At 50.4% G+C, this 20,135-nt stretch overlaps 1 protein-coding gene and 1 long non-coding RNA gene across 6 annotated transcripts in view; one reads left to right on the forward strand and one right to left on the reverse strand.

The window, feature by feature from the left end:
- The window catches only part of DNM1 (dynamin 1), a 70,827-nt gene that overhangs the window by 43,688 nt on the left and 7,004 nt on the right, over positions 1 to 20,135 (forward strand). For 3 of the 5 annotated variants that reach the window (XM_051980087.1, XM_051980088.1, XM_051980089.1), the window contains exons 11-19: positions 2,766 to 2,852; positions 5,484 to 5,554; positions 5,906 to 5,957; positions 6,424 to 6,435; positions 9,138 to 9,251; positions 14,463 to 14,572; positions 18,119 to 18,230; positions 19,259 to 19,270; positions 19,711 to 19,881. In XM_051980087.1, the coding sequence (XP_051836047.1) occupies positions 2,766 to 2,852; positions 5,484 to 5,554; positions 5,906 to 5,957; positions 6,424 to 6,435; positions 9,138 to 9,251; positions 14,463 to 14,572; positions 18,119 to 18,230; positions 19,259 to 19,270; positions 19,711 to 19,881 (741 nt within the window). Of the gene's footprint in view, positions 1 to 170; positions 310 to 2,765; positions 2,853 to 5,483; positions 5,555 to 5,905; positions 5,958 to 6,423; positions 6,436 to 9,137; positions 9,252 to 14,462; positions 14,573 to 18,118; positions 18,231 to 19,258; positions 19,271 to 19,710; positions 19,882 to 20,135 lie in introns of all 5 variants that reach the window. The other 2 variants (XM_051980091.1, XM_051980090.1) reach the window with 1 other exon arrangement.
- Positions 3,347 to 5,477, reverse strand: LOC127550846 (uncharacterized). Its single transcript, XR_007950953.1, has 2 exons — positions 4,377 to 5,477; positions 3,347 to 4,009 (listed from the first exon to the last, which is right to left on the reverse strand). It is a non-coding gene; the product is annotated as an uncharacterized LOC127550846 (long non-coding RNA).

The following is a 20,135-nucleotide window of genomic DNA, read 5'->3' on the forward strand; positions in this document are numbered from 1 at the left end:
CATTTCTTACCTTTGCTTTGTGTCTCTCTCTCTTTCCCCTCTCCGTGTCTGTGTCTCTCTCTCATCCCCTGTGGCTCCCCCTGTCCCCTGACCTCCCGGCCTCCCTGCTCGGTTCTGTCTCTCTTTCTCTCCCTCCTGGGCCTGCTGGCTGGGCTCCTCCCCGGGTGCAGGACGGGTCTCTTCACACCTGATCTTGCTTTTGAAGCCATAGTGAAAAAGCAGGTGCAGAAGTTGAAGGAGCCCACTCTCAAGTGTGTGGACATGGTAGTCAGTGAGCTCACGGCCACCATCAGAAAGTGTAGCGCGAAGGTAAAGATGGCGGCCCGACGCCAGGCCTCATGTGCTTACGCCCCGACCCCAGGCAGGCTCTGCCGCTGCCCCCCTCCCACGGGAGGGGCCCCGGTGCCCCTTATGCCCCCGGACGCCTGGCTCACAAACCTTGCCCACACTGGCACCCTGGGGCCTGGGCCTACTGGCATTGCCCTCTCACTGCCTCCCCCACCTCCACACACTCCCCCCACTCCTAGCGACTGACTCCTGCCCAGCAGGTCCTGGCACAGAAACAGAGAGAGCAGGGGCGGGCCGGGGACCACTCGCAGGGGAACACCCTCCTTCTGTCTCCCCCCACCCCTTTTTGCCCCTCATTTCTCTGGCCTTTCGTTGCGAGGGGGTGGGACTGGGGTGGAGACCACCTGCAGGGGAGCCTTGACCTGGGAAGGAGGCGGGGTGAGAAGGTGGGCGAAGGTCTGGCCCCCAGTTTTGGGCCCAGACTCTGTATCCTCGGAGACCCGCTCTCCCCTGCGTCCCCATCCCTACCTCGTGGCCCCCACGTGGGGCCTGGGCCACCAGGGACCAGGAGAGGGAGCCACACACCACAGCAAGGGGGCGAGCCAGGACCAAAGGAAATCCTCCGTCGGGCAGGCTGTAGTCAGCGTCTCCTGCCCCTGAGAAAGGGGCTTCCACCTGCATCCCAGGGGCTAGGACCGTGGCGGGGGGTTAGATGAACGAGCTCCTACTTTAAAGCCCCTCATTCGGCTGGTTTTGCAGCTCCCCCCCCACGCCCTTGGCCCAGTCCCCGATATACACCCTCCCAGGAAAGCCCGACTTTCCCTAGCTCTGGGGAAGGGGCGGCGAGGACTTGGTTTGCGTGGCCTGCTCTCTCTCTCTGCTCTTTCTGTCTTCTTCTCACTCTCTGCCTGTTTCCTCTCTGAAACCCTGCCTGCTTCTCCTCGCCCCCCTCTGCTTGGCCCTTCTCTTGGCTCTGCCTGAGCAGGCCGGCCCTGATCCTCCTAGGGCATCACCTGGAAAGGTTTGGGTGGCGAGATGGAGGGACCTTGAGGGGGAAGGGAAGGGGCAAGGGACGGGCAGGGATGCAGCCAAGGAGCAGGCGTGCTCAGTGGGGACCAGGGAGGGGGGGGGCCCATTGGGCAAGAAGGCCGGGCCAGCCCTGTTCCCCTCAGCTTTCCACCTGTTATCCAGCCTCACAGGGCTGCACTGGCTTGGTGACAGCCCCAGTCCCAGATGGGAAGTGATGGTCCATCCCCACTCTGCAGGGCCTTCCCCCACTAGGGCTCGGTACAACATACCAGTGCTAGCAAAGGCAAAAAGTCATGGTCTTGTTCTCATTTGGGAGGCTGTGCCCAGAGGAGGGGCAAGGAGGGACCTCCCAGGAATGCTGGAGGCCTAGAAGCTCCCCTCCACCCCCATTTACCTGGACACCCTCGCCCTTGCTGGGCCCCAGGTTCTCTGAAAGCCGGCTTTCTCTCCACAGTAGCTCCTTAGTGGAGAAGGGAGGGCTGCACCCAAGGACAGAGCAAAATGGGGGGTTCATGGGTCTAGAGCAGAGTAGTCGGACTCTGGGAAGAGAAGCTGTTGGCCCTGCCCTCTGACTACCCTGTGGAAAGAGTTCTGAGGCTCAGGGCTTTAGAACAGGGGATGGGAAGGAAGGGAGGCAGAGGCAGGCAGGGTGGGATAGAGTTCATGGAGAGGGCTGACGCTTGAGCCATGTCCCCATGGGGGTACTGCCCATGCTGCTGGCACCCCACCTGCGCATGTCCTGTTCCTCCCATCCCCAGGCTTTGGGCCTTCCTCTCCATTTCTGCATGTCCCAGGCTCCCAGCTCTTGCATGTCGTCTTGTGCCCATGAATGACAGTGACCCTGTCCTGTGCCCATGGCCCTGACTCTCATACCATGGCCTAGGCTGTCCTTGATTGGAATCAGGGAATGGTTCCCAATCTGATTCTCTTTCCCGATGCTTCCTCAACCCCATCCTACCCTTGGCTTCAGTTCTGGTCTGTATATTCTCCCTCGATGATCCCCGGGAAGTAGGTGGTCCTGAAGTGCAGAGGGCTTGGCAAGCCATCACCTTCTAGCCTCCCTCACAGACCTCCCCAGCCGGGGATGGCCACTTCTACGATGGCTACTGCAGAGGACACTGGTTTCTGAGGTGTTTCTCCCTGTGGGTTCTGAGGACTGCCCCTCCATTCCCCTCTCCTAAAACATCCTGGGGAGGCTCTAGGAGGAGGGGACAGGAGCTGACCCCGGCCCTGCCTTTGGGAAGGCCTTTGAAGGAAACACCTGCCGTACTCCTCCAGCTCTGAATCATCTAGCTGTAGTCCCTTCCCTAGAGTCCCTAGAGTTGGGGTCTAGCCCCACAGGCAAGAGGTTCCCCAAAGACAAACATTCGGCTTCAGGCCTGCCGGGGGCACAGGAACCTCCCCATCCATGTGCCTCTTGTGTACGTGGCTTTCTCCCCTGTCCCCAGCTCCAGCAATACCCCCACTTGCGAGAAGAAATGGAACGCATCGTCACCACCCATATTCGTGAGCGAGAGGGGAAGACCAAGGACCAGGTGAGGCTCTTGTGGGCATCTCCTCCTCCCTTGGCTTCTGCTTTTCTCCCTTCTTTTCACTCTTGTAATCTCTTGTGTATGAAATCTTCTCTATTCCTGCTCCTTTTTCACTCATTTCAGTATCTTTCTACCTCTCTCTTGTCCATTTTCCCATCCGTTCTTCCATCCCCTCCCTGCCTCTCCCCTGGTCCATCCCTCCAAAGTCTTTATTCCATCTCTTTCCATTTCTCTCCTTCCCATCAGTCTATTCTTCCACTTTCCCATCCATCTCTTTCTTTTCCCTTTCGGCCATCCGTCTCTCTCCCTTCCCTCTCAGCCATCCGTCTCTCTCCCTTCCCTCTCCGCCATCCGTCTCTCTCCCTTCCCTCTCAGCCGTCCATCTCTCTCCCTTCCCTCTCAGCCGTCTGTCTCTCTCCCTTCCCTCTCAGCCGTCCGTCTCTCTCCCTTCCCTCTCAGCCGTCCGTCTCTCTCTCTCTTCCCTCTCAGCCGTCCACCTCTTGCTCTTCCCTCTCAGCCGTTTATCTCTCTCTCTTCCCTCTCAGCCATTTTTCTCTCTCCCTTCCCTCTCAGCCGTTTATCTCTCTCTTCCCTCTCAGCCATCTGTCTCTCTCTCCCTTCCCTCTCAGCCGTTTATCTCTCTCTCTTCCCTCAGCCGTTTATCTCTCTCCTTTCCCTTTCAGCTGTCCGTCTCTCTCTTCCCTCTCAGCTGTCCGTCTCTCTCTCTCTTCCCTCTCAGCCGTTTATCTCTCTCTCTTCCCTCTCAGCCATCCGTCTCTCTCTCTTCCCTCTCAGCCGTTTATCTCTCTCCCTTCCCTCTCAGCCGTCCTTCTCTCTCTTCCCTCTCAGCTGTCCGTCTCTCTCTTCCCTCTCAGTCGTTTATCTCTCTCTCTTCCCTCTCAGCCGTCCGTCTCTCTCTCTCTTCCCTCTCAGACGTTTATCTCTCTCCCTTCCCTCTCAGCGGTCCTTCTCTCTCTCTTCCCTCTCAGCCGTCCGTCTCTCTCCCTTCCCTCTCAGCTGTCCGTCTCTCTCTCTTCCCTCTCAGCCATCCGTCTCTCTCTCTTCCCTCTTAGCCGTTTATCTCTCTCTCTTCCCTCTCAGCTGTCTGTCTCTCTCTTCCCTCTTAGCCGTTTATCTCTCTCCCTTCCCTCTCAGCGGTCCTTCTCTCTCTCTCCCTTCCTCTCAGCCGTCCGTCTCTCTCCCTTCCCTCTCAGCTGTCCGTCTCTCTCTCTTCCCTCTCAGCCATCCGTCTCTCTCTCTTCCCTCTTAGCCGTTTATCTCTCTCTCTTCCCTCTCAGCTGTCCGTCTCTCTCTTCCCTCTTAGCCGTTTATCTCTCTCTCTTCCCTCTCAGCTGTCCGTCTCTCTCTTCCCTCTCAGACGTTTATCTCTCTCTCTCTCTTCTCTCTCAGTCGTTTATCTCTCTCTCTTCCCTCTCAGCCGTCCGTCTCTCTCTCTTCCCTCTCAGCCATCTGTCTCTCTCTCTTCCCTCTTAGCCGTTTATCTCTCTCCCTTCCCTCTCAGCGGACTTTCTCTCTCCCTTCCCTCTCAGCCGTTTATCTCTCTCTTCCCTCTCAGCTGTCCGTCTCTCTCTTCCCTCTCAGTCGTTTATCTCTCTCCCTTGCCTCTCAGTCGTTTATCTCTCTCCCTTCCCTCTCAGCCGTTTATCTCTCTCCCTTCCCTCTCAGCTGTCCGTCTCTCTCTCTTCCCTCTCAGCCATCCGTCTCTCTCTCTTCCCTCTCAGTCGTTTATCTCTCTCTCTTCCCTCTCAGCCGTCCGTCTCTCTCTCTTCCCTCTCAGTCGTTTATCTCTCTCTCTTCCCTCTCAGCTGTCCGTCTCTCTCTTCCCTCTTAGCCGTTTATCTCTCTCTCTTCCCTCTCAGCTGTCCGTCTCTCTCTTCCCTCTCAGTCGTTTATCTCTCTCCCTTCCCTCTCAGCCGTTTATCTCTCTCTCTTCCCTCTCAGCCGTCCGTCTCTCTCTCTTCCCTCTCAGTCGTTTATCTCTCTCTCTTCCCTCTCAGCCGTCCGTCTCTCTCCCTTCCCTCTCAGCCGTTTATCTCTCTCCCTTCCCTCTCAGCTGTCCGTCTCTCTCTCTTCCCTCTCAGCCATCCGTCTCTCTCTCTTCCCTCTTAGCCATTTATCTCTCTCTCTTCCCTCTCAGCCATCTGTCTCTCTCTCTTCCCTCTCAGTCGTTTATCTCTCTCTCTCTTCTCTCTCAGTCGTTTATCTCTCTCTCTTCCCTCTCAGCCGTCCGTCTCTCTCCTTCCCTCTCAGCCGTCCGTCTCTCTCCCTTCCCTCTCAGCCGTCCGTCTCTCTCCCTTCCCTCTCAGCCGTCCGTCTCTCTCCCTTCCCTCTCAGCCGTTTATCTCTCTCTCTTCCCTCTCAGCCATCTGTCTCTCTCTCTTCCCTCTCAGTCGTTTATCTCTCTCTCTCTTCTCTCTCAGTCGTTTATCTCTCTCCCTTCCCTCTCAGCCGTCCATCTCTCTCTCTCTCTTCCCTCTCAGACGTTTATCTCTCTCCCTTCCCTCTCAGCCATCTGTCTCTCTTCCCTCTCAGTCGTTTATCTCTCTCCCTTCCCTCTCAGCCGTCCATCTTCACCTCCATCCTTCACCCTCTGACTTGCATGCTTTCTCCCAGGTCATGCTTCTCATTGACATCGAACTGGCCTATATGAACACCAACCACGAAGACTTCATTGGCTTTGCTAAGTGAGTACTCCCCGCCCTCGGCAGAGGGCACATGCCCTTCCACTTTTCTCTGGGCCTGGAATTACCTTCAGCCAATCATCAAGCACTGTTATGTGCCAGGCGCCGGGCTAGGTACTGTGGGTACACTGTAGGTACAAATATGAAAGGGAGCCATCCCTGCCCTTGGGGAGATCACTTTCTACGGCCAAAGGGGATGACACTGGGCTGCAGGAGGAGCAGGCAGGGTCGGGGAGCCTCACCAGGATCCGAGATGCACTCAGCTTGCTGAGTCTGGTGACCATGACAATGTCAGAGAAGTCCATGAAGGCTTCTGAGGATGGGTGGTGAGTTCTGCTCCTCCTTCCCTCCCAGTGCCCAGCAGAGGAGCAGCCAGATGAATAAGAAAAAGGCCTCAGGGAACCAGGTAAGGGGCACCTATTTCTTGTCCTGCCAGGAGACAGGGTCTAGCTTGGGTGGCTCCATCCCTAGAGCCTGGAATCCTCAGACATGCAGAGGGCATCTGGGGGATGTACTTTGAGAGTACAGAAGTTTCCCTACTGGTGGGTGCCCTGCCCCAGAGTTGGGCCCCGTCCTCTCAGGCTTGGCCACAGGAGCCCCCCACTTTTTAATTTTCAGGTACAGTCAAACTGGACAATCATAACCCTAGGAAGCTAGACTGTGGGCCAGAGGGGTCCAGGGCCTCCTTTGACACAGGGTAGCACGAACAAGGTCCCCTGCCAAGTCCAGCCAACCCCCCGGGAGAACTCTAGGGTCTGGGAGCATGCCTGGTGGCAGCCAGCAAGGTGCCCTTTGACTGGGCAGCTCTCAAGTAATGGTCTTTCCTCTCTCCCCGATGCTCCATGGCGGGTGCTATGGTTTCTTCTTTTCAGGACGAGATTTTGGTGAGTATCAGGACTGTCACTATTCGGGCTTGGGGGAAGGGGGGCGTTTGTTGTATGGGAAAACTCCGTTTGTGGGGAGGAGGAATTACTGTGTGGCCAGGGCCTTTGCCCCTGCCCCCCAGGGGTATTCTATTCTAGTTGTGCTGGAGGAAGGTAGAAGCACCTCTACTCAGTTTAGCCTCTTATCTTGCCATTGAGAGGGTTGATAAGGATATATACCAAAGGGTCCCTGCCTTTTACAGTAACAATGGATCGTGGCTATAAAGTGTATTAAAGTTTTCAAAGCATTTTACATACATCAGTGCCTTTGGAACTTACAGAGATATTCACTATATGACGATAGATACCAGATTAAGGCAGGAGGGCCCCCAGGCACTGCCCCTGAGAGGGATGGGCAGGAGGTGCAGCCACAGAGGTCAGCAGTCTCCAGGCTTGGCCGAGGCGCTGAAGTTGGAGCTAGGTCTCAAACCTGGGTGGGGTCAGGTAGGAGAGAGGACAGAGGCGGGCTTAGACTGGGTCCAGGGAGGGGAAGCTGGAGAAAGTAGTGGAAAGGAGCTTGGGACTGCCACGTTGTGGGAGGCCTTGAATGGGACAGCTCCCTCATGCCCACAGAGCATGCCTTTTCCAGAGAACCTGCACAGACAAGCTCAGGGACCCTCAGAGAGCAGGTTCAAGCCCTGCGAGGTGCACAGGACAGGACTAGTGTCAAGCATGTGTGAGGAAATTAGCCTCAGGCTGTCCCAAGCCGGACTAGGGAGCCACAGAGGTTGAGACACAGACCGCGCTGCCCTGCCACTCCATCCTTTAGCCTCATTCCTCGGCATGTAGTGACCCTGGGACTCTGAGGATCACAGGGGTGCCAGTGAGGAGGGACACAAGGGGAACACGTCGGATTCTAAGAGGCTTCAGGAACCTGAAACCAACTCCTTTTATCAGTGGGTTTATCAGAGAGAGCTCTCCCCCAAGGATCCCTAGGGGGCTTTCCTATCAGCTCTGGGACTCTTGGGGACTTTCCTTTCTATGGGAAAGTACATACTGTCTTGAATACATTACTGAGAAGAAACAGAGGTTTCTCCTGGGCAAGTGGCAGAAAGGAGGAGTCTCACTTCCAAAGAGCCACCATTAATTGCCCTTATTTGATGAGATCAAGACAGAGAGAGAGAAAGAGACATTGAGGGCTAGCTGAGCTTGACATCAAAGTTAGAAACCTATCCCTCAAACACCTCCCCCCAAAACGAGAACAGGTTATCAGTTCTAATTCATGTTGCATGTATAAGAAAAGTTCAGAATAAGTTGTTATGCTCTTTGATGAAGGAAAGTTTATTACCAATGGGGAGGGAGAGCAGAAATTTAGGAAGGCTTCATGGATACGGTAGTATTTGGGCAGGACTTGAAAGAATAGCTAGGTTTTCATATTAGATGAAAGATGGAAGAGACAGGGTGGAATGGGGAAGGAGAAAATAGGGCATTCTGGGAGAAGTATCTCTGTGTGTGTGTGTGTACACAAGCTCAATGAGACACCAAGGGACAGTGGTGATTTCTCATGATAAAAGATTTCCATGTCTAAGTCAACATTTATCACCATCTATCCTCAGCATTCAGTCCTCAGGGCACAAGAGTTGGCTGTGGATTGGGATTGGGGAAAGGGAACATCTGAGAAAGGAATCAGGTCCTTTAGGGTTCCAAGACTTGGGCTTCCTTCTCCACCTCCCAGATATAGCCTGACTGCCTCCCCTAGGCCCCCACACCAATGAGGGGTTTCCTGCTAAAAGAATTCCCAGGTGAGGTGAATTGGGGGCAATTTCTGGCCATGCCCCTGGCTTCTGTCTCCCCCTTCTTCTCCACCAAGCTATCACCTCTGCTAGAGCACTGCCGGTGATGAGGAGCTCATACCTCCTGAGGCCAGTTCTCTTCATTTCTGTTCAGCCTTGAGAGTTAAAAAGCTTTTTATTATATGCTGCCTATGATTTCAAACCCATTGGTCCTTTAACAGTCATTAGTCTCTGAAAATCTTGGATAGCATGGCTTGAACAGCACTCCCTCCCCTAGACTAGCCAGTCCTCCAAGAGTGGGATGGTACAATGCAGGGGCATATTTTGAATTTCATGATTCAGCATTGCCTGAATGAACACCATCAATTATAGGCAAAGGAATGAGAGCTTTCCAAAAGTAAATTCAAGGAACCTCTCAGGGAACTTATAGCTTAGAAAGCCTAGAAAGACCTCCATCATCTGAATCCCTAATCGTACAAAGTTTGGCCCATATACTCTGGAGACTGTGGGTTCCTTCTCACTGGAAGTTGTTAATGATGGTTCTCCAAGGGATGACCAGATGGTGGTGACTGAGGCCCCTTCCCTGTCTGAGATCTTATACCAGAGAAGGAGCTGGTGGAAGGGAGAGAAAATATGCAGCTATGGGAATTAAGGAAGGTTTCATGACAAATATGGCCTTGGAGCTGGATCAGCTGGAAGATACCTCCTTCTGCAGATGAGCAAACTGTGTCCCAAAGAGATTAAGTGACTTGTAATCGTTTAATCACACCAGCAGTAAGCTTCAGGGCATGCATTTGAGCATTAGTTTTCCCCTCCTTTGGGTTTATGTCCCCAGATCCCCCTACTCTGGAATTTCCCCAGGGAGAGAATAAATTCCCCCTTTCTCCTCCCTTCCCATTGACCCAATTCTATCTCCTGGGGCACCCACAGGTGATTCGGAAGGGCTGGCTGACCATCAACAACATTGGTATCATGAAGGGAGGCTCCAAGGAGTACTGGTTTGTGTTGACAGCTGAGAATTTGTCCTGGTATAAGGATGATGAGGTAAGTACCCACCAGTGGGAGCCTGGAGACTCTATCCAAAGAGACAGGACCAGGGATGTATTCCCTCATGTCCACAGTCTCATCTCCCCCTTTAAAGGGGGCTGTAGTAAAACATCTTAGAATCATGGAGTCCTAGAGTCAGAATGGAGATTATCTAATCTAAACCACGGGCAGTGTCACTTGGCGCTGCCCAATGGCTTTCCGGCCGATGAATCTTGTGGATGGGACTCTGGGGCAGTGTTGATAGAAGAGCCCACTCTTAGGGGTGTCAGTGGTTAGCAAGGTCCAGGGTCCGACCTTACACCATTAATGTGGACTCTAGGGGGAGAGCAGGGTGTCAAGAAAAAAGGGGTTTTACTCCAGGGCAAACTTACCCTCTACACATCCCCAAAACCCCTAGGGGGAAATTGAGGGGCAGGGCCTAGAAAAAGAACATCCAACAAACCTTGGAAACATGAAAACACTGACAAAACACTTGGAAACTTGTGTAGTGAGGCCTGAGGCTGTATCTGCCAAGTTGGGGGAGAACAAAACCCGTTAGACTTGGGCTAATCAGGGAAGGCTTCTTGGAGGTGGGGAGAGGGCTGGAGCTGGGCTTTAAAGCATTCAAACTAGCAGAGAAGAGGAGGGCAGGAGAGGGTATTTTCTGATGTGGGGGGCTGAACGAGATGTTGGGGAGAGGGACCACTGTGCCATTCTTTGCCCCGAGCCCAGCTGCCTTCCTGTTTTCCCAGCTTCAGGGCGTTCCTCTTTTGTGGCCCCATAGAACCATGACACATATGAGTCCAGCACCCTTGTTAACTCTTTCCCCCCAGCCCCCTCCCACACCCAGTGGTCAAGGACCTCCACAAGGCTCGGCCTCCTCCTCTTTGGAAGGTGGTTGTCAAGACTTCCCCAGCTGCCCCTGTACAAGCCCCCACCCCACTGAGGGATCGGATCTCTCCCCCTATCTCCCACATCCCTGCTTTTGCCTTTGGGCTCCTTTAAGAGCTTGGCTGCTTGGCTCTAACATCTGGATTCCAGAGGTGACCGGGAGGAGTCCCGGGAATGGGGGAAGGGGGGAAACTCATGGTAATGAACTTCAGCTGGCAAGGAAGTGGGGAGGAGTTTGGATGGGGAGGAGGAATGGGTCTTTTTCGTCATGTGGGGACCTGGGGGAAGATGGGGTATTGGGGGAGACTCTCAAGAGATGGCGAGAAGAGGGGTTTTAGATTTCTGCTTCTGTTAAACTCTTGTCATTGGTTTCTGTCTTCTTTGACCCCCTGCCCTGAGTTTACTCATTCTAGGATGTGTTATTTCCCCATTTCTTTCTCTGGGGTGGGGCAGTAGTAGCTGGCAGTCACCCCAGGGAGGCCTTCCAACTCCCCTCCTTGTGAGGGCAGACTGGAGGGGGTCTGGGCCTCTTTCCCCAGCCAGGGCCTCCACCTCACCTCCAGAGCCCCCTTTTAAAAGGCTGGATTCAGAGGCAGGACAGCCAGGCCGAGCTGGGGGCGGGGTGGGCAGGGATGTGTGTGTGTGTTTCCTCAGGCCTTGCCATCAGAGAAAGCCCCCCGGAGTGCTGTAGACCCTTGTCCCTGAGGGTGGGGGTACTACAGGCTCACTGTAACAACAGCAAGAGTGCTTCAGGGCCCCGCGCCCTCCGGAGGGCCCGCCAGCATGTGTGTCTGAGGGTCCACAAACAGCCCAAGTGTCCCCAGGCCTCCCGGGGCCGTGTTGGACTGGGAAGGAGATACTGAAAGCTTGGGTGTGACTCTGTGGCACTGCTGGACAGCTCTGAGTGTCACATGCACGTACACACACATGTGCAATGGGTACATGCTGGAGAGCACAGAAAGCGGGAGGGCGTGTTTGGGGTGGGAATGCATTCTGAGGAGTCCTCTGTGTATTCCGTGTGTGTCTGATCGATGAGAATATTTCTCTGGTGAGGGTGTGTGTGTGTATTTGGAGTCACAAAGGTTTTAAGTCTCTAATGGGTGTGTATGCTTTTTTTTTGGGGGGGGGCAAATGTGCTAATGTTCATGAGCATGTGTTTGCAAATATGAATATGTTTGGGGCAATGGGGGAATACAGGTGTGTTTGGGGGGCATGAATGTGTGGGTGTGAGTGTGTTTGGGGGCCGAAATGTGCTGAGACTGCAGATGGTTCTCGTACTGTTTTGTGTTTTAATATCTGCATGTATTTGGGATGAATGGGTGGGGGTCTTTGATGGTATAAGTGTATGCTTGGAGCAGTGTGAGTACACGTTTGTGAGTGACTAGGAGACCATTTGAGTCTGGTTGGGGTTCATTCTTTATTACCCCCTATTGTCTACCCTGGGGTTCCACAGTCAGCACCTTCTACTCTGCCCTGGAAAAGTAGGGGGTCTTGAGGAGGAGAACCTGTCTCATAATTAGGCAGCCTTAAGACCAGCAGCGATCTACCACAGACCTAGCCCTTTCCCAGAGACCTTAACCACTCTCTTGGAAGCTAAAAGCAGGCTCTCCACCCCACCCCACCAAGCTCAGGACATGTCCACTGGGCTCCGTCATCTGCTTTCGGGCTCCCATTGCATGCCCCCTTCCCTCCTCTGGTGGATTTCCCCACAGGGAGCACCATGCAAAGCGAGCCCTTACCCTCCCTGACCACCCAGCACCCCCACCCCGTGCCTTCGCCTTGGAGCCCTCCTCCCTGGTCCAGGGGTAAAGGGGTGGGAGAAGAGGCAGGGTGCCTCGGGCATCCGAGAGGAGCTGGGAGGGTGATTCTGGCTCCGGTCTTCTCCTCGCCGAGCTGCACGACGCCCCTCCGTGCCCGCGGGCACGACACCGTGTGTAGCCCAGCCCAGCCTAACCAATGTGCAGACTACTGTACAATATTGGAGTCCTGAACAGATAGTCTAAACACTGGGTAGACGGAGTGGAGTCTGTGTCCTTCTGTCCTGCAGTTGCATCCGGCCCGGGTGGCGGCGGGTCCCCGTCCCTTTTCCCCTCTCCCTTCCTCCCTGGCTCTGGTGCGGCAGGCACATTGCTGCTGCTGCTGCCGCTGCCGCCGTCGCCGCCGAGTCTGTCCACTTCTCCCGCGGAGTGCGGACGCCCCCTGAACCAGGTCTCTGTGATTTGAGCCCCCTTTCTCCCCGCCCCAGACGCAGGGGCCTCCCTCCCCGCCGTCCCCCTTCCACTCCCAGCTCCCCTTCTGTCTCATTTGACGTGGCAGGGGCGAGCTTCGAGCCTGGGAAGGAGGGGCCTTCGGGAGGGGAGCCCAGGGGCTGGGGAGAACAGGAAGTCAGAATGGATAAGGTTGCTGGGGGGGAAGGGGGGAGGCAGTTTCTGTACCTTGGTGTCCAAGCCCAGAAATGGAGGGGATCCCGACTGGCGGCAGCCCTGGCCTGCCCCTTCTAATGATTCCAGATGTTCTCTGGGCCATGTGTCCCACTTCCTCTCCCTCCTTCCCTCCCTCCCTCTGTCCTCCTCCTCCTCCTCCTCCTCCTCCTCCTCCTCCTCCTCCTCCTCCTCCTCCTCCTCCTCCTCCTCCTCCTTCTCCTCTTTCGCCTTTTCCTCCTCCTCCTCCTTCTTCTCCTCCTCCTCCTCCTCCTCTTCTCCCCCCCTTGCAGCCCACAACTCTCTCCTCTTTGGGGCTGCCCTGCCCAGGATAAAGAAAGCTTTATGTGAAATTGAGGAGGAACTGGTCACTGGGGCCCAGGAGTGAAGGAGGGAGTTGGAACCAGCCAGACAGGGAGAGCTTCCAGTTACCAGTCACCATATCACTGCAGAAGGATGGAGGCAAGGGGGACAGTGATCTCCTCCCCCTTCTACCCACCTTCCTGCTGAAGCAAAGGAGCCTTTGAAAGTGTTTTCAGCGTCCTCTGGGGAATTGGCCTGGGTCTTCTGAAAGGCCCTCCCTCACTCCTTAAAACTTGTAACATGCCCCAACCCACCCAGCAAATGCATCCATGCTGAGATGCGCCAACACACAGAAACCCATACATGCTTCTTCCGTCAAATGCCACTACATGTGAATCCTACCAGCCGGCCCTGCTGGGGTGCCGGACGTGGTACATTGGCCTAGGGCACGATGGGGTGCTGGTCTCTGGCCCTATACCCGGCCCACTAAGTCTCTGTCCCCAGGACTCCTTTCCAGACTTACCCATGCATACATGCACAGGATTCCCAGACACACATAGAAGCCCTAACCCTCATACCCACCACTACAAATGTGCACACCTCCTTGTTTACAGACCCTTCCCCCTGCATGCACACATTCTTGCACCCTCATGCACAGCACACACACACACATACACACTGACATAGAGCCTCCTGATTGCTAACACATGGGCTGGGGATTGAGCCAGCCTTTTGAAGCTGGGGGCCCCCGGGGCAGGCTGCTCTCCCCCCTCCCCTTTCCTGTCTCAGCACTCAGGAAATGAAGTCAGAGGGCTGATCTAAACCAGGTCCTATAGCCCAGAGCTGGGAAGGGTGAGCTGGAGGGATGGCCAAATGATGGGAGGAAGTAGGGCAAGAGAACTCAGGAGAATCCTGCCCCCGCCTCAGGTAGACCATTGTCACCCAGAAGATAGCTCCTCGTTTGGAGTTGGGGTAGATCTTAGAAAGCCGGTAGCTGACTTCTGGGTGAAAGTGGTCTCTCTCTGGGCTGCTTATGTGTCTGGCTGGACTGTGGATGCCATTCCTAGCAGTTCCTCATCTTCCTGCCCTAAGAAAGATGGGCCATAGCCAAGGGGTCACAGGGATAGCTTGGCTTCTGGGACTCTGGGGCTGTGGCCTCTGCCTCAGAACAAAGAAGCACCGGACACCATTGGGGCTATTGTGCTGGTTGGCTAGAGGAAACCATGTAGCCCCCAAGTCTCCTTTTTCCCCACTGGGATTCTCTCTCAGAAAATGGCACTGTCAAGGGGGAAAGGGGGTTTATACGAAATAGAATGTGGCCTGGGATCAGCTCCCACCTCCCATGCACTCTTTCCTCCCTCTCCCAACTTCACTCTTGTGCCCTAATAGCTCCCCCTGATCTCACCTCAAGTTGGTTTATTTTGGAAAAAATGAGCATATGATGCCCCCTGGTGCCCACTTTGGGATATGCAAAAGCTGCCAAAGCAAAATCTTCCATTTAAAGCTAGGAACTGACTGAATTAGAGAAAGGATCCCTCATGGGAAGCTTTCAGCATGAATTTGGGATTAAGCCTCCATTATTTTAACTCTCTACTATTTCTTCCTCCATCTTTAGGAGAAGGAGAAGAAATACATGCTTCCTGTGGACAACTTGAAACTCCGAGATGTGGAAAAGGGCTTTATGTCCAGCAAGCATATCTTTGCCCTCTTCAACACTGAACAGAGGTATCTAATGTCCTGTATCCCCAGGCACTCCTCTTCCTGGCACCTAGAAAATAGCCCTCCAAGTCTTCCCTTCAAGGAGCACAGATGAATAGAATACAAATCAGAATATGATAAATGCATGGGAGATGCACAGTGCTATGAAGCACTTTAGATGAGGCATCATTTCCAGTTTTGCAGAGTAAAAAAGATTTTTCTGAATTTTCATTATTTTTATTTCAATAGTATCTTATTTTTCCAATTACATGTAAAGATAGTTTTCAACATTCATTTTTGCAAGAGTTTGAGTTCCAATTTTTTTCTCTCTCTCCCTCCCTTAACCTCTCCTCTCCCCAAGACAGCAAGCAGTTTGAGATAGGTTATACATGTACAATCATTTTAAACTTATTTCCGTATTAGTCGTGCAGTGAAAGAAAAATCAGAACAAAACAGAAAAACTACAAGAAAAAAAAAAAGCAAACGCTTCAATCCACAGTCAGGCTTTATAATTTTCTCTCTGCATGTGGATGGCATTTTCCATCCCAAGCCTATTGGAATCGTCTTGGATAACTGTATTGCTGAGAAGAGCTAAGTCAATCCTAGTTGGTCATTGCACAATGTCAGCTGTGTACAATGTTCTCCTGGTTCTGCTCATTTCACAATCAGTTCATGTAAAAATTCCCAGGCTTTTCTGAAATCAGTCTGCTCAGCATTTTTTTTATAATAGCTTCTTATTTTCAAAATACATGCAAAGATAGTTTTATTTTTTTTCCTTTTCCTTTTTTTTTATTAAAGCTTTTTATTTACAAAACATATACATGGGTAATTTTTTCAACAGTGACCCTTGCAAAACCTTTTGTTCCAAATTTTTCTCTCCTTCCCCCCACCCTCTCCCCTAGCTGGCAGATAGTCCAATACATGTTAAATATGTTAAATACATGTTAAATCCAATATATGTATACATATTTATACAATTATCTTGCTGCACAAGAAAAATCAGGTTAAAGAGGAAGAAAAAGAAAATAAAATGCAAGCAAATAACAACAGAGAGAGTGAGAATGTTATGTTGTGATCTACACTCTGTTCTCACAGTTCTCTCTCTGAGTGTAGATGGCTCTCTTCATCATTGAACAAATGGTACTGGTTTGAATCATCTCACTGTTGAAGAGAGCCATGTCCATCAGAACTGATCATCATATAGTCTTGTTGTTGCCATGTACATTTCTCTCTCTCCCTCCCTTAACCTCTCCTCTCCCCAAGACAGCAAGCCTGATGGGCATCCATTCATTTTCCAGCTTCTAGCCACTACAAACAGAGCTGCCACAAACATTTTGGCACATACAGGTCCCTTTCCCTTCTTTAAGATCTCTTTGGGATATAAGCCCAGTAGTAGCACTGCTGGATCAAAGGGTATGTACAGTTTGATGACTTTTGGGGCATAATTCCAAATCGCTCTCCAGAATGGTTGGATTTGTTCACAACTCCACTAACAATGCATCAGTGTGGTGGCAGCCCTTTTCATAGTGTCAAGAAACTGGAATGCCCATCAGGTGGAGAATGGCTGAATAAATTGTGGTATATGAATGTTATGGAATATTATAGTTCTGTAAGAAACAATCAGCAGGATGATTTCAGAGAGGCTTGGAGAGACTTACATTAACTGATGCTGAGTGAAATGAGCAGAACCAGGAGATCATTACACACTTCAACAACGATACTGTATGAGGATCTATTCTGATGGAAGTGGATATCTTCAACAAAGAGAACATCTAATTCAGTTCCAATTGATCAATGATGGACAGAATCAGCTACACCCAGAGAAGGAATACTGGGAAATGAGTGTGGGCTACTTGCATTTTTATTTTTCTTCCCAGGTACTTTTGCCTTCCTTTTAATTCATCTCATATAACAAGAGAACTATATGATTCTGCACACATATATTGTATCTAGGATATACTGTAACATATTTAACATGTATAAGACTGCCTGCCATCTAGGGGAGGGGGTGGAGGGAGGGAAGGGAAAAGTCGGAACAGAAATGAGTGCAAGGGTAATGTTGTAAGAAATTACCCATGCATATGTTCTTTCAATAAAAAGTTATAATAAATTTAAAAAAAAGAAAAGGGTTGCCACAAATATGTTTGCACATATGTGTCCCTTTCCCTCCTTTAAGATCTCTTTGGGATATAAGCCCAGTAGAAACACTGTTGGATCAAAGGGTATGCACATTTTGATAACTTTTTGAGCATAATTCCAAATTGCTCTTCAGAATGGTTGGATCCGTTCACAACTCCACCAACAATGTATCAGTGTCCCAGTTTTCCCACATCCCCTCCAACATTCTTCATTATCTTTTCTTGTCATCTTACCATTCTGACAGGTGTGTAGCGGTATCTCAGTTATCTTAATTTGCATTTCTCTGATCAACAGTGATTCGGAGTACTTTTTCATGTGACTACAAATAGTTTCAATTTCTTCATCTGAAAATTGTCTGTGCGTATCTTTTGACCATTTATCTATTGGAGAATGGCTTGAACGATTATAAATTTGAGTCAATTTTCTATGTAAATGAGGCCTTTCTCAGAACCTTTGGATGTAAAAATAGTTTCCCAGTTTATTGTTTCCCTTCTAATTTTGTCTGCATTAATTTTGTTTGTATAAAACCTTTTTAACTTAATATAATCAGAATTATCTATTTTGTGATCAATAATGATCTCTAGTTCTTCTTTGGTCACAAATTCCTTCCTCTTCCACAAAACTGAAAGGTAAACTATCCTATATTCTTCAAATTTGTTTATAATATCATTATTTATAGCTAGATTATGAATCCATTTCAACCTTATCTTGGTATATGGTGTTAGGTGTGGGTCTATGCCTACTTTTTGCCATACTAGTTTCTAGTTTTCCTAGCAATTTTTGTCAAATAGTGAATTCTTATCCCAAAAGCTAGGATCTTTGGATTTGTCAAATACTAGATTGCTATAGTCATTGATGATTTTATTCTGTGAATCTAACCTATTCTACTGACCAACTTCTCTATTTCTTAGCCACAAAGATAGTTTTCAACATTGCAAAACCTTGTGTTCCAAATTTTTCTCTCTCCCTTTCCTTTACCTCCTTCTCCTAGCCAACAAGTAATCTAATATAGGTTAAATATATGCAATTCTTCTGCAACATTTACCATGCTGCACAAGAAAAATCAGATCAAAAAGAAAAAAAAGATTAAGAAAAACAAAGCACTGCTCATCATTTCCTAAAGAACAATAAAATTCCATTACATTCATATACGATAACTTACTCAGCCATTCTCCAATTGATGGGCATGCACTCCATTTCCAAATTCTTGCCATAGGATAGGAAGGATTGCAGATGGCTTCACAGAGGAAGCAGCATGTGCCTTGGGGCTTGAAGGACTCCCAGATACTGTATGTTTTCTTTTGGATAGGACAGAGAACAAGAGTGGGGTTATCTTAGATCCCAGCAAAGGGACTTGAAGAGAAAACTTGAAGCTGAGGACTAGAAAGCCTGGGTCTCTTCTACTCACTGTCTGCCTGGGATATCATTCCACAGAAACGTCTACAAGGATTACCGACAGCTGGAGCTGGCCTGTGAAACTCAGGAGGAGGTGGACAGTTGGAAAGCATCTTTCCTGAGGGCTGGAGTCTACCCAGAGAGAGTTGGGGTGAGTGAAGGCATCGTGGGCAGGGAAAAAGAGTTAGGGCTCTGCCTCCTGATTGTAGCCTGCCAGGGACTCTAAGTGTGCTATCGGAAGATCCTAGCTAGGAGGTGTTTCTTAACCCTTTGTCCTTTGGATTAGAGGCCTTTTTAGTGTCCTGAGAGTCCCCATCAAGAAATAACTCCTCTTTTTATCCTCCTATCCCCTTCTTGCTTCTTGGGCAAAACCTGGGACCTAGAAGGTGACAGAGATACCCCTAATGGCCCCAGAAATCCCAAGGTAGGAGTAGTGGGAGCTAGGGAAAAGCAGCCTGTTCCTCTGGAGAAAAAGAGGAGTGCCATCTCTCTACAACCTTCCTTCTTCCCTGAGTTTTGTTTTTTGTTACATCTTTTCTCTCCCAGACAGTAGTTTTCTGTTTCCTCTAATCTAGAAGCAGTTTCGTGTGATCCCCCTTCTCTCACAGCTACATATGTCCCATTCTGATGGTTTTTATATTTTCTCTCATGAACTCTAACACTTTCTCAGACAAGTGTCCACCTCCCACACCCACTACTCTTCCCCTTCAGTGAGCCTCCCATCCTTTCCTATTTTTTTTGTTTCATGGACCCCATTGGCAGCATGGTAAAATCCATGCTGCCTTTCTCAGAACCTTTGGATGTAAAAATGTTTTCCCAGTTTATTGCTTCCCTTCTAATCTTGTCTGCATTAATTTTGTTTGTACAAAACCTTTTTAACGTAATATAATCAAAATTATCTATCTTGTGATCAATAATGATCTCTAGCTCTTCTTTTGTCACAAATTCCTTCCCCTCCCCCCCATCCAAGTTCCTAGACCTCCCTGAACTTTTTCCCCAGATCCCTTGAAGGTCCATGGAGCCCAAGTCAAGAATCTCTTTAGATCTTTAGCCTCTAGTTATTTGCCACTTTCCTTGCCTGGGACATTGAATCTTTTTCCCTTTGCTGTGTTTCTTTGTTCCTGCTGCCTCTGTGTGATGATATTGTGGCTTTGGCATTGCTTCCTGATGGTTCCACAGGACAAAGAGAAAGTAAGTACTTCCATTGGATAAATAGTTCTTATTACATAGGTATAAGGCTCTGCTAGGGGCTGAGGATGGGGGGGATACAGAGTTCTTACAAGATGGGGTTCTTACCCCAAGGGAGTTAGTGATCTGGCAGGGGTGATGAGAAATGTATTGGGATAAGTATGATAAAAATTAGAATATAAATTCATAAAAGGATTACAAGGTGCCATGAGATCAGATAAAAGAATAAATATGGCGGGGAAAAGTTCCTGGAAGAGATGGAATTTAAGCTGAGCTTTGAAGTTTGTCCAGATACCATCCTCCCACTTGCTGAAGGAACGAGCTGGGGCTGAAAGATAGATGCAGCCTCAACTTCTCCAAAATCCCCTCCCTCCCCCTCCCCCAGGGCCAGGGTTGTGACAGAGATTGTTCTAGGATAATGGACTTTCCCTATCTTTCCCCAGGCCAGTGAGACAGAAGAAAATGGCTCAGACAACTTCATGCACTCCATGGATCCTCAGTTAGAAAGACAGGTGGAGACCATCCGCAACCTGGTAGATTCCTATATGGCCATTGTGAACAAGACCATCCGTGACCTCATGCCCAAAACTATCATGCACCTCATGATAAACAACGTAAGTCAGTTACAAGTCCTGGGATTCCAGTCCAAAGAGGTTTTATTGTTAAGTCATTTCAGTCATGTCTAACTCTTTGTGACTCCACTGGGGGTTTCTTGGCAAGGGATATTGGAGTAGTCTGCCATTTTCTTCTCCAGCCCATTTTACAGATGGGGAAACTGATTCACGCCCAGGGTCACACCGCTAGTTTTTTTACATATATGTATAATCTATATATTTCAAGCGATGCTGAAGGTCGGGGTCAGATTTTC

This window comes from Antechinus flavipes, chromosome 2 (assembly GCF_016432865.1).
Source record: "Antechinus flavipes isolate AdamAnt ecotype Samford, QLD, Australia chromosome 2, AdamAnt_v2, whole genome shotgun sequence".
Classification (NCBI taxonomy): domain Eukaryota; kingdom Metazoa; phylum Chordata; class Mammalia; order Dasyuromorphia; family Dasyuridae; genus Antechinus; species Antechinus flavipes.